This window comes from Crassostrea angulata, chromosome 10 (genome assembly GCF_025612915.1).
Source record: "Crassostrea angulata isolate pt1a10 chromosome 10, ASM2561291v2, whole genome shotgun sequence".
NCBI classification, from domain to species: domain Eukaryota; kingdom Metazoa; phylum Mollusca; class Bivalvia; order Ostreida; family Ostreidae; genus Magallana; species Magallana angulata.
The window spans coordinates 22,830,626-22,844,468 of NC_069120.1; the positions used below are offsets into that span (position 1 = coordinate 22,830,626).

A 13,843-nucleotide genomic window follows, 5' to 3' on the forward strand; every position below is an offset into this window, starting at 1 on the left:
ACCCTGGGAAAAACACCTTGAAAAGATAAATCTAAAACATGAAAATTACATCCCTTTTTAATTGTTCCATGCCAGCAATGGAGACATTAAATGAACATATTAACAATTTACTGAAATTTCTGAAAGCGAAAAGAAAGACAGATTTGTCAAAAGCACAGCACAAGCCTGAGGTATCTGAGCTATTGATAAGAGCTCAGTTATTACATAGAGCAGCAAATTATCACAAATTTACCAAGGAGAGCCAAACTGGTATGAAATTTCACACATATTAATATAAACTGAAATACTTCTTTCCCGTAGAGCAAATGTATGAATACACTTTTGAAACAGAACTGAAAATCTATCAACATTAATTTCAAATACTTGACTATACACTTGTCTAGTTTTTTCCCCTGTTTACATTATGTATACTTCGAAGTTCAAATGGAAAAACAAAAAGTTTTTCTTGATACAAATTACATGTACATGGAAATATGGTACTTATATGTTGCAATCAACAACAAACAAAAACTGCAAATCGTGGTTCATATTTCTTGTTTAAAGGCTGGAAGACCAGTGTATGAAAATAATACCAGTAAACACATCGTAGACAAAAATCGAGAAAAGTACAGTTACATTCCATTGCCTTGATCACTACATTCTTCCAAAACAAAGACTTTTACTGAAGGTCATTATTTATGGACAGTACAGAGAAATAAAAGGATTTCCTATATAAATGCACTAAACATTGACATGCTATTGGAATGTGTGATTTTTTTTTTCTTTCCGAGATTCACAAACATTTACCTTGACATGAAGCAACCGTTATACATGTAAATGTACTTAGGTTCTCCACTTCTTCATTGTGTACAGATTATCTAATTACAAATAAGTTATAGAAATGTATAGGTCTCAAATTCAAATATACAGTTTGTTACACTGACCTCTCTCATGAACATATATATTAATTTATTGCACACTAATTAATGACAACCTCTGTCACACTTTCGAAACATCTAATAGCACATGGAAGTTCTCTCACCTTTACTTATAGTACACATACAAAACCTTACAGCAGCATCCAAAAATTACATCTCTCAACGCACAACACTTTGTAGAATGAATAATTTTACCTTTGTACATAAAATTTGTTACTATTTAAAAATATTAAATCAGCAATACATATATAATTTTGAATGTCAATATTATTAAATAATGACGTTCAGTTCATTTCATCTGAGATTCCACATTAAGAATTTGTGAATTTCTACAGGCTTTAAACAAGCATTCTTGATTAAAACTTTACTATAGTAGGGATTTCAGATTCTATGACACATTCCACTTTCTTTTTTGTGATAATACACATAATCATAACCAACACAAAGTTGACTTAACATCTTGAAAAAATTCCAATCTAAAAAAACATGGTACACACATCCAAAAAATGACAAACATCTTACGGTAAATAAAAATCAGTAGAACAATAAAATATTGAAGCATTTTGCATCTAAGAGGTTATTCAATATCCTAATCACAGTTCAACTGCAGAGCTCACAGTCATGAAGGATTTCATTCCCTAAGCTCCAATAAATTACAAGCACAATACGTATCATTTCTGACTAGGTCCGCCAGCCAAGGGCACATCACTCTCGTTGTTCACAGCTTCCACTGAAGTACAAATATTACATAACTGAGTGACTCAGGGTATTGTCTCTAAATGTCTCAGGCTGGAAAAAAAACCAAAAAACAGGAATCTGATTAAAAACAGAACTGGTTCAAGCCAATTACATTGTATCATCTTTCTCACTTGTATGGTACATAAACAAATCCCTTTAAATGTACTTTCTTTTTTCAAGCATATGTAAAGTTAAACTGGGACAAATCATGCCTTGATTCAAATGATTCATGCCCAAACTTTGCTTCTTGTTTTAAGCATTTTTTGCTAAAAAGGGAATGGGAGTCACAAAGCAAACCTTTTCTCCGTATTTTTTCCTGCAAGCCGATTATCAAAAACTACCAGGCTTTGCTGTTGAAATGCTGATAAAAAGCAAATCTACTTAATAAAATGGACTCATAATTAGGCAGAACTTTTTCCCCATATATTCATAACATTTTAAAATTACCATTCATACAAATGAAACACTGTACACTGAATGTACAAGTATTAAACAATCATAGCACCTCCTAGAATCTCTAGTTTAAAAAGACACCATTGTTATAATCAGCAAATGCTCTTAGTTGAAAACAACATAAGAAATGACCTTTTAATGCATGAATTTTAGTACATGTATTATGGTTTCTTTTAGGATGCATGAGACTCATGAACACCAAAGTAATAACACGTTACATGTACTTCATAACTGAAATAACAACATTTACGATTAGAATTATGAACAATTAATAAACAATAAACTACTACTGCTCTAAATAAAAGCTGTCTGTTGCGATTTTACACCCAAAGCAATTCTTACAAAACATGAGCCAGCACCATCTGTAATATTTTTTTTTTAAATAAAAAATTGAAAAAGAAACAGCTTGTGTGGCAATTTGGAACTTTTTTTTCAATGAAACAAGCAAAGGGAGAAAAGCTGGCTTGTTTTCTCAACATTTTGCTTCAGGCACCAAATTGAAGGTAAGGCATTCCATGGGCTTATAATCTATACCTGATTTTTGTAGATCCATACTCATCTCTGAAGAAAAGTATTTCTCATTCAGCCAAATTGTGCAATATTTGAAGACAAATACATTGTAAACAACATCCAGTCGGTAGTTGAAAGCATAGAGGAATATATATCTGCATTTCATTGCTCCAACAACCAGTATATATATGTTCATGTGCCAGTAGGTTGAAAAGAGATACTTTTATACATGTTTGTGGGAAGTTTTGTACAAGATACTGTGTTCTACTGTCTAAACTTACCCGAGTGATTTTGCATAGGCTGTGCTGGCTGCTTTCCTTGGTTTTGTCCTTGGTTTTCATATGACATCACTTCATTATAGATCAGTTCTGCAATAGATTTAAAATACAAGACCAAGATTTTAGTCAAGTTTATACTGGTACAAAGAATAACATAAACTGCAATGTTTAATTTACAATGTATGGAAAGTGGGAAGAGTTAAAAGGGAGTTGAGGGTGATGCATATTAAATTGAATGACATCAAAATAATAATTTTGTTCTCCCCAAAATGTTTCTTACTTTTTTGGGGGGCTTTTGCTGTTTTGTTGTTATGTCATTGGGTTTTTTTTGCATTTATCAGCTTATGTATATGTATACTTTTAAGTACAGCATTTATTGTAAAGAGGTAAACAGAATACCGGTAATGAAAATTGTCACATAGTAAGGGCTTTACATGTTGCACAAAATCACTCAACCTCACATTTACCTACTCGTCCATTCACAACACATTACTATTTTAACACTTCTATCACCACACTTAAACATATATAAGACAGCATTTTATTCGTTACATAGAGTTTCTTACCTTTCCATTGCTCCACTGTATGTTCTTGTTCATCAACAGTGTGGTCATAGGGTGCAGGAGCCGGCTGAAAAATGATATGAATTCTAATGATATCTGTATTTCAACAGAACAAGATAAATATTTAAACATTTTAATCATGTGTTAATTGAAACAACATTAAATATTTTCATTTGCAAATATGCTTTCATATATGAACCTATAGAATACCAAAAATGCTAAATTCTGTATGAACGTTTTCGTGACGTCACAATGTTAACCGTACATGCTTATTGCTTGCAATATTGTAAACGTAAAACACCATTATATTAATGATTCTGATCGGTTTGCCATTCTCAAACGTAAATATAAGTAATAAACAGCAATGTTAAAAAGTTCATTAGGATATAAACTTGGTTGGTACATGATCAAATCTTCTGAGAAGCCCTTTTTAAATTGCTGTTGATTTCTTAAGTTTAACATCCAGAAATGCAATTCTAATAAAAAATAAAATTTAAACAAAAAAGGCAAGAAATCAACATTCATAACTGATCCATTGATGTTAAAATAAAACAGGTTCCTCCAATATACATGTAGCGATACATTATTTTGTGAAGGGGATTAAATGCATACCCCATGATCATACTAGCTGATTGGTTTTAAAAAATTCTGTATAGCAAGCATTTAGCCAGGAGTTTGGCAGAAGTGATGAGTTAGGACATGATTATGATATACTTCAATAATTATACTCATTCAAATCATCTCACACATACTGTGGAATCATTAAAATTCGTGGGGGCTAATTTTCGTGGATTGCTTAAATTTAACAGGTTCGAGGGTACGTAATTTCATGTATTTTCGTATACAAACAAAAGGATTATGACTTTAAAGCCCTAATTTATTAGTTTGTGGGGGTGTATATTCGTGGATGAGAGGTAGCCACGAATTCCACGAAAATTGAGCCACCACGAAATCTAATGATTTCACAGTAATAAGTTTCAAACAACTTCATATAAAAGACATACTTGAGGTGAACATACCCCGTTGACTTCCTGCTCATCGTACCAGACATTGATGTAGGGATGCTGCAGGGCCTCAGAGGTGGTTATCCTCTGCGTCGGATCTATCACTAACATTTTGGACAACAAATCCCGAGCCATACTGGCCCTCAGGCCTGCATGCTCCTGACTGTCCTGAGGGAATATTACATCAGGAAAAAGTCTCTCAAAGCTATAGCCCGCATAGCGAGGGCGGTTCTCCACATAGTTACGCACAGTGGGCTGCAGTCGCTGCATGAATTCTCTTGAAGGAGTTCCTAACTGTTCTATTATTTTATTCCACTGATCAATATCTGCATCAGTGTTAAGAATGCAACAAATGTTCATTAAATGCAACTTCTTTCAATTGTTTTGAATTTAAGATTTTAAAGCACTGTATGTATATAACTAATAGCTATATTGACAAGTTAAAATTCCACAGATCTCCCTTTTAATTAATTCATAGAAACCTGTTTTTAAAACAAGTATGCCCCTCCCCCAATAAAGACAGAATATTAATGATATTTTCAACCTGTATATGAAGTCTGACATCTTTCATCAAAATGCTCTTGTCCTCAATTGCAAACCAATATTCCTTTTTTTTAATCAATAAAAGGGTACAATGATTCAGAGAGAAGTATGTATGTGTATTTAGTGACATTCTCTTTTATGACCATAACATCCATGGACAGGAAATTTCCTTAACATTGTCATCAAAAATAACTTTGACAAGGATACGATCACTACCAGGAAACATGACTGCTCCCCGAATAAGTTCTGCCATTATACACCCCACACTCCAAATGTCAACTGTAACAAAAGCAAAACGATCAAATGCAGTACTTCTTGTATCTGTCATTCATAATTCTCACTGAACATAAACTTTTTAAAACTTTTTTCGTGTAGATGCACTGGTGCTTTCAAAAAGAACTTCTATCTAAACTGGTACAATGTATATCCATTTCTGCACTCAAATCACCAGAAATATACCTTTAATTTTTTTTTTAAATATACATTGTACCTGTTAGACAAATCATACTGAAATTTGTTGACTTGATAAATTTCAAAAAGCACAGTACATGTACTTAGAACTGTTACCATTGTCTGTGTATCCCATGCCCAGAATGACCTCTGGAGCCCGGTAGTACCGGGTGACGACGTATGGCGTCATCATGAATCCTGTGCCCTGTGTCCGGGCCAGACCAAAGTCAAGGATCTTCAATGTGCAGTCAGACTTTACAACAATATTGCTTGGCTTTAAATCCTATAAAACAGATTTAATTACATGTATTGCTAATACTGTCTTATAAAAAATACATAACAATGTCATGACAACTTACTGACAGTTACCGTTACATGTAATTATGGTACAACTGAATAAATTTCACCAAAATCACCTGGATACAATTCTTTGCAATCTGCTAAACTGACAGGTATGTACTTTGAGATTGTAGAATATGTTGGAGATCACATGTGCCATGCAGCATCAAATGATAAGTATCACACAACATTTCATGCTGTTCTATTTTGCTTCATTTTTTTCATTGATTAATTCAAAAATTTGAGTAGTATTGAACAAATACTATCAAAGGATTAAAACTCAACAAAGAGGACACTCAAAAAATTCAGAATGTGTATTGCAGTGCACCATTCTTTTGAGCGATATTTTCCTTGTATTGGTACATATTTGATGTATTTCATTAACCTTAGTTTCTTACCCTGTGAATGATTCCCGCTGAATGTAAATGTTTGATTCCACACAACATTTGATACAACAGATAAGACATCCTCTCATGGTCTAGATCCATATTAATGACTTGGCACAAATTAGCATCCATTAATTCCATCACTAAGTATCTGTCAAAAGTATGTGTGACAATATTAGGATCAAAATCTCTCTCTCTCTCTCTCTCTCTCTCTCTCTCTCTCTCTCTCTCCCTCTCTTATATCAAAGTTTTTAATATGCAAATTGCCTTTAGATACAAGTAAAAATTTTAATCAATCTCCATATGATATCTATCAGTTCAATTTTTCTTTTATAATATATGAAAAGGAAAAACTTACACATCTTGAAACTCATCCATAGATTTTTGTGGTGTGAAGGCATTTAATAAACCTATAATCTGTAAGAAAACATCCAAATAAAATATTAAATTTCCTTCAAAAGTAATGTTTTCAATGAAAACAAAAAATAATTTTTATATTGGAAATACTTACATTTTTGTGGTTAACTAACTTCATTAATACAAATTCCCTATATGCCCGCTTGGCATGGGTGACGTTTTGGAAAGGACGGCTGAGTTTTTTAATGGCAACATTCTGCCCAGTCACAGAATCATAGGCAGCACTGAAAAATAATCAATCATTATGTCATAGAATGCAAATTTTAAAGGCCACTGACCATATATTAGATGCAGGTATGATATCAATGCACCTGTTAATAACACAGTTAGTAAATGCATCTAAAAAAGATACTAAGATTCAGTGAAAAGTGAGCCAAGTTCAATAAATAAAAACTTAAATTTCATTTAAAAAGTGATAATTCTGCACAATGAAGGTCAATTACAGTTCACCATTATCTGTGTAGGAAAGCAAAACTAGAAAATCTATTTCAAAACGACAAGAATGGGATGAACAGCCCCCCCCCCCTTTATTGATGGGGTATATCTGTTTGATACAAATCTGCAAAAGGGCAAAAATGGGATGCCCTATCCCAATCAAATGATGGAGGTAAATCTGTTCAATACAAATCTGAAGACATGTACCCATTGTTTAATAATCAGAACATATTTTTAAATTCACTAAATTCAATAACCACCTTTTTAACCAAAATACAATTCAGAATTGAGAAACAAATTGAATAGTCAAAGATTGGTTCTGAGAGCAATACTAGTAGTTAAAAACTTGTGATAGACTTAATAAACACCATAGATAGAGATAAAAGCATGGCAAAAGTCACTCTATTCTGGGAATGCATTTTGTCCCTATCAGGTTCAAAGAGCTTGGTACCAATCACATGGATTTAATTTCCCACTTCCTGATCAAGAGTTTGTCAACAAATTAGTAAGTGTTTTCATTTTTGATACAACTTTCTCCGAGAGTAAATTCTTCCCTAAAACATTCATTTGAACTTAAATTTGATGCGATAAAGCAACAAATAATAAGAGGATATTGTACAGTTTTCAATGAAGAAAAAAGGTTTAACAGAAAATCTATACTGAATATATACACTGTATTCATCATTACAGGAAAATGGTTACATGTACTAATGATAAAACAATTAACATGGACTTGATATATGATGGCTTTACTCTGACTAAATTAGCAATATTTGCCCCCCCCCCCTTTTTTTCATAACCCTATCAAATGATTACTACTTTTATGTTTTTATTTGAAAACAATATGACTATGTACAGCACACACAGTATTTTGATAAAATTCATTTAATTTTCTTAAAATGACAAAAAATATATGACCTTGCATGTAGTAGATTTATCAAAGAGCTTTAAGTGTCATTTAATTGGTGACCTTTACAAATCAGTACAAAGCACAGTCATTTCCTTTTCAGTAACATTCAGTGTCAGTTTTTAAGGCTCTGAACAAAATGTAGCAACAAACATCTACTATAGCTCCAAGGTTCCCAAAGCCTACTGAATGGCATTATCTTTTCTAATACATGTATTGAAACTCAAAAGTAGACTTAGTCAATGTAGTAAACAAACTTCATGATTCTTCCGGAGTAATTATCCACTTACTTTATCTCTGCATTTATACTTTCCGTTAAGATGTTTTCTATAAACTTATCAAGAAAGGTTTAAGTATGGGTAATCATATTGAGTGTTGACCATTGTCAATTCACAGTTGACCATGGTCAACCCACAGTTTATCATTGTCAACATGAATATTGTGTTTACTGACCATACAATTCCCTGAGCACCAGATCCTATTGGTTTGAGATTACTGTAACGGTCTAAAATGTCGAATGTGGAATCCCCCACCTCCACTGTGTGGTACGTTTGGGATGCTGTCTCACTCATGATGATTTTAACAGCACTTTTTAATATCCATCTACAAATAGAAAATAAGCCAGCCATGATTTCAAACAGCAAATATATAACGTGCTTGGTCCGTTTTTGTTACCAATAATTGTCACTGGCATCTATAGGTTATCTCTAAGAACTTTTTTAACATTAAATGAATACAGAAGCATTTTACCATACATTTCTGCATCTATTTATATTCACAGTCTATACCCAAATTAAAGGCTCTGAATGAACCTGATTTCTCAAATAATTCTTACGCAAGGCTGATAATAATTACTTTAGTGTCCCAAGTTATTGCTTCCATCACCGTTTCATAATTAATTTTTAATAAAAATACACATACCTGTGAAAGACATGCTGTTGAAATCGATAAAAGGGAAAATATCCAAGATATGTTCATTGACAAATAATCATTTTTCACTCATAAAAGTTCACGGGAATGAAAATGAATTTCTTACGGAGATTTATAATGGGAAATGTTTACATTTTTTCTCCATTCGGAGGTACTCGGGACACCTCACGCAATTTTTCAATGTTATCATCCGGGCTTTATAATGGCTGATGCACAGCAAAATCCCCCTAGACTTTCTATTTTGGGATGTGTATTGAAACATCTGAAAAGCGGTAGAGGGGGCATTTCAAAATAGATAATCTGGACATTTTTCATATTTAGTGGATAAACGTAGTTTGAACTCAAAGGTATTTATGATTATTGAAATATCAAGAAAAAGTGGTAGAAGCAAAAACCCGGGACAGAGTATAGCTGCAATAATATAGCCCTCTCTGATTTTTTATATCTGATGTTTACTTCCCCCCCCCCCCCAAAAAAAAATGGGAGGGGCTGCATTATTGCAGCTAAATAATTACCCGTAACCTTCAGAACGAACCAAAAAATTAAAAAATAATGTATTAATCTACTACATAAATCATATATTTTTTTTTTTTTTCAGACAAACGAGAATATAAAGCCCCATGGGTTCATGTCTTTCACAAGGAGGGAGTTTTTATGATTTATTCATTTTAGATGAAACAGAAAATGATGAAGGCAAGTTTACTTTCACTGATCATGCTTCAAACTTTGGTAAAGTACTAATAGGCACCCTGTGAATCTCTAATCAGGTGTCCTACCATTTGCACTTGATGGCACCAGCTTTCAAAGTACAATCTCTTTCACAAATCCCTTTTTAGTTTTAAATGATTTTTTTCTTAAAAAGATCATCATCCCTTAAAAAAACAACTTTTTATGCCACCAGTCCAGCTAAAAACTAATGGCTAGTGTATAATTTCAACTATTCAGTAGACAAATTTACCAGTCTGCACTTTTAAGAATCTTATCATGGATGAAAATCCTAAACGTTTTTCAATGTAATGATTCTAAATTCTAGTTACACTCTGTGGGATTTCAACTCAATACACCTTGGACAATATCCTAATATTCATCTTAAATCTATATTTAGTCATCAGGTTTTAAAATATCTGCTATCTACAAAGGAGTGCCAAATGTGCAGTCAAGATCAGACAAGAAGGTTTTCCAAAATGAAGCCATAATCAAGACATGTTCGTTTATCCCAAATAGACTAAAGGGCTGGTCAATGGGAATGGGGAAAACACCAGACAAAACTTAAAAAAGAAGGATTAAAAATTCCTACATGAATTTCTAGTCAACTGTTACATGTAACTGGTGATCAAACTGTTCTGCCTGTAATACCAAAATCAAAGTAAAAAACCCCACATTCTATAAACTATAGTATAATTGTAACAATTATTCATTCTTACCAGAGTCTAATGCAGCTGCATTTATAAAATCAATTTTAAATTCCTTATTCAGTTAGGCCTGCTCCAAAATATTACATCACTATGATCACTGTTGATAACACCTGTAAAAATAACATTAAGTTGACTCAAGATAATATTACATATATGTAATGCATATTTAGTGCAAACCATATAGTTTTAAACTGTAAAAGCCATTTAATTTTCCAATCTAATACTGTATAACAGTTATCCTTGTTCAAATTTTAGTGTGACGATTCATATACATGTACAGTACTGTAGATTAGCAAATAATCACAATGGTTTTAATTTCACTATGTTCGCGATTCATAATTTTTCAACAAAATTAAACCGAACATGAATACATGTACTATCAGTAGTCTTCAGAAACATATTACATTCACTTAGAAACAAAGAGAGACTGATTACTCTGTTTCGCGTCAGTTGACAACGGTTTTCTTTGAGGTTGTCAATTTCAACTGTTACCCTCCTAAACAGGCACTATTTATATATTGTTATACTTTCATGTTAAATACTGAAATCTGATCGGTTAAGACGCAGTTCATAATCCTTTCTATAACCCTCAGCGTTAGCAACGCACTTAGCAATGGGAACATTAAAAAATGTTACATGCGCGAAAATTATGCGCGTACGGTTCGCTGTAGAATTCACGTTATTCCTATATAAAAGCAGTAAAATTTTCTTAAAAATTAAGACATTCAGTATAACAAAATAAATAGTGCCTGTTTGGGAGGATAACAGTTGAAATTGACACCCCTCAAAAACCATTGTCAACCTCCGCTTCGCGTCGGTTGACAATGGTTTTCTCGGGGTGTCAATTTCAACTGTTACCCTCCCAAACAGGCACTATTTATATAATGCTCTTTTACTGTCACGAAGACAAAAAAAATACACATTTTCTTACAATTTTCTAATTTATCAATATCGAAATATATGTATCCTACTACACGTATCAAGATATGTACAGTGAGAACAGCTTGCCAGCATGAAATGAACTTTATGCTATATGTCATGGATTATCTGCCCTTTTGTGTAACACTGACTTTATTTGTGACATCATACTGCTTGACATTATGTTATTTTACTTGCTAATTTCAAGTTCTAAATAAACCACTTAACAATCAAGTTGCGTTCTACTATCTATGCAATACATTCCACAACATGCACTTTAAGAGGAATAGGTGGAAACTGTGAAATAAACTTTGTAATAGAAAATATTGCATGTAAAATGTACATAAACTTAGCTGTTCTTGTGCAAACCAATCCTCCAAATTTTGACCAGTTTTAAATAGTTCATAGATTAAACAGAAAAAAATCATTAAAGATAAAGATGGTAGAAAATATTAATACCTACAGTTGAACACTTATAAATGCTCATTTAAATTCTGCTATATAGTTTCATTTTTGCTGTCATTTTGTATTCAATATCAGTCTTAGATTAGTCAAGATACGTTTGCTTTGCAATAAATTCAGGTCGTTGCAATGCTAATATGTGCACAAAATCATCTTCAGTGCCTTAAATTCATACTTGCAGCAAGATTTCTTTTAACAAAAGTACGTTTGGTATTGTATAACATACCCAAAAGGCATGCAGGATATAAAATAATATAAACTGCAAGCAGATTTTCAGAATTTTTCTAGATGTCATTTGAAGAAAACCATAAAATCAACCACACTGCCAAGTGCTTTTGGCAAATCAAGATGAGCATGATAAGAACCTGAATATCAGTTTATGCGGCCAAAATGTAAACTTTCATTAAAAACTGAACATACTCGTAAAAGGCATTGTCCGCCATATTTACATATTTATCTTCCATTGTTGCTATGAGTTGGCAATGAGTTTCAGGTGAACATTTGGGTTTAAAGCTGAAAACACTGCTTGTATATAAGCATCGGCACACAGGTACCTAGTATAAAATCCATCAATTTTGTTACACCCTGTTGCAAACCTCTAACTTGTGACCAATGTGTAGTGTTACTTTTGTTGTCTTTGGATTGTTATGCATTTAATTCTTGTTTTGTGTGCACATTATGTTTGTAAATAATGCATTGACCAGTTTATTTGATGTTAGTACTCTCCTAGTTTGAGAAAAGTGTGTATAACTTGATAATTTCAAATTGCCACTGAGTACAGCGAAGCGTTTAATAGGCATTAACTACAAAAAAGTTTCAACTTAATGTTATGACTGACCCTTGTCCAATCAGATCGTAGAAGGGGAGTTGAGACATAACCGCTCGTGACTTGAATGAGAGAGATAAAACTTTCTTCATGGTTAATCAGTGTGAAATATTCTTTACCTTTATCCGCCACTATTTTATTTTTCCACTAAGCTTCCGTTGGATTTCCTTTCCGTTTCACCATATCTCAATTCATAAAAGATCATTCAAAAATTTGTATTGCCTGTATACAATTCTCAGACTCTTTCATAAAGTTTTGGTTTGTTACATCATCCCTATTAGTAGACACTGCACGCATGTTGTTGGCGGCCAAAGAAAATTTAAGATCTTAACTTAAAATGCTTTAAAGTTACACCAATATAGGATATACATGTAATTTATAGACCATAATTAATCTATTTGCCATTTTATAATCAATGATGAATTCTTTATCTGCATCACCTCCATTAACTTTCTCTCTCTTCTCTCTTTCATTCAAGTCACGAGCGGCTATGTCTTAACTCCGTCCTACTACGATCTGGACAAAGGTCAGTCAAAACATTACATTGAAACTTTTTTGGAGTTACTGCCTATTAAACGCTACTTCCTAGTTCACTATAACACGGCAAGGCAAGATGTACATCCACACAGGTGAGACCTCTACCGATATACTTTGAACTGTTAAGAGGTCTCCGGCTTATATAGGGGTTGTAGGGAAAGCGGTGCTGAAAGAGAATTATGGCGGACAGTGCCTATTTCATGAGCAGTGTTCAGCTTTAACGAAATCTAATGGTTTATATGCCTGTGTGTTGGTGCCTATTTATGAGTGTGTTATGCTTCAGTACAGTTCTAAACAAGTGGCATTGATAAAAACACTGCACTTTCATGTTAACAACTGGGAATATGTAAAAGGCTATCTATAAACATTGCCAGTCCTTAAACATTTAAGCATAACTGTTACGCCAAGTGTCAACTTCAAACACATGCTGTAATATCAGACATCGGTAAATGTTCATTTGACATTTCTTAGATTATGCCATAACCAACATGAAATATATTATCCGATTGAAACAAAACCAGTTTCAAAATACAGCCCATTTTGACATTCCTGTGTCATATGGTAGATATAGCACTTACATTTTCAAAAGAAGTAAGAAATAATGGCCAGAAATAAAAAAGAAATACCTAAATAATGCCGGGATTTGTTGATCTCCTTTCTATTTTGATGTGTATGACGTCATTGATTTGGGTGAAATTAATTATCGAAAGGAACGAGATTTATAAAATATGGACTAAATATTCAATTGATATAGAATTTTTTTCATTTCTTGAAAAACAATGAACGTCTAAAGAGAAAATATGTTTTTTATGTCT

At 32.9% G+C, this 13,843-nt stretch overlaps 1 protein-coding gene across 4 annotated transcripts; it reads right to left on the reverse strand.

The window, feature by feature from the left end:
• Positions 1 to 44: 44 nt before the first annotated feature.
• Positions 45 to 13,720, reverse strand: LOC128164696 (stress-activated protein kinase JNK-like). 4 transcript variants are annotated; one of them, XM_052828681.1, is made up of 12 exons: positions 13,655 to 13,720; positions 10,295 to 10,395; positions 8,394 to 8,543; positions 6,693 to 6,822; positions 6,540 to 6,598; positions 6,194 to 6,332; positions 5,574 to 5,739; positions 5,214 to 5,285; positions 4,464 to 4,789; positions 3,463 to 3,526; positions 2,900 to 2,986; positions 45 to 1,647 (listed from the first exon to the last, which is right to left on the reverse strand). In XM_052828681.1, exons 3-12 carry the CDS (start codon positions 8,510 to 8,512, stop codon positions 1,589 to 1,591), a joined length of 1,221 nt encoding a protein of 406 aa, XP_052684641.1. In that variant the 5' UTR covers positions 8,513 to 8,543; positions 10,295 to 10,395; positions 13,655 to 13,720; the 3' UTR covers positions 45 to 1,588. The 4 variants fall into 4 exon arrangements, with proteins under 4 accessions (XP_052684641.1, XP_052684642.1, XP_052684639.1 ...); XM_052828682.1 differs by having other exon boundaries at positions 45 to 1,706; XM_052828679.1 differs by lacking the exon at positions 45 to 1,647 and adding an exon at positions 1,722 to 2,669.
• Between the last annotated feature and the right edge of the window lie 123 nt (positions 13,721 to 13,843).

Coding starts and splice junctions, on each gene's coding strand:
- LOC128164696 (XM_052828679.1), bottom strand. CDS start 8,512: ATGAGTGAGACAGCATCCCAAACGTACCACACAGTGGAGGTGGGGGAT. Junction 6,333..6,539: donor ATGGATGAGTTTCAAGATGT/GTAAGTTTTTCC, acceptor TACTTTTGACAG/ATACTTAGTGATGGAATTAA. Junction 2,670..2,899: donor GCCTATGCAAAATCACTCGG/GTAAGTTTAGAC, acceptor ACTTTTCTTCAG/AGATGAGTATGGATCTACAA.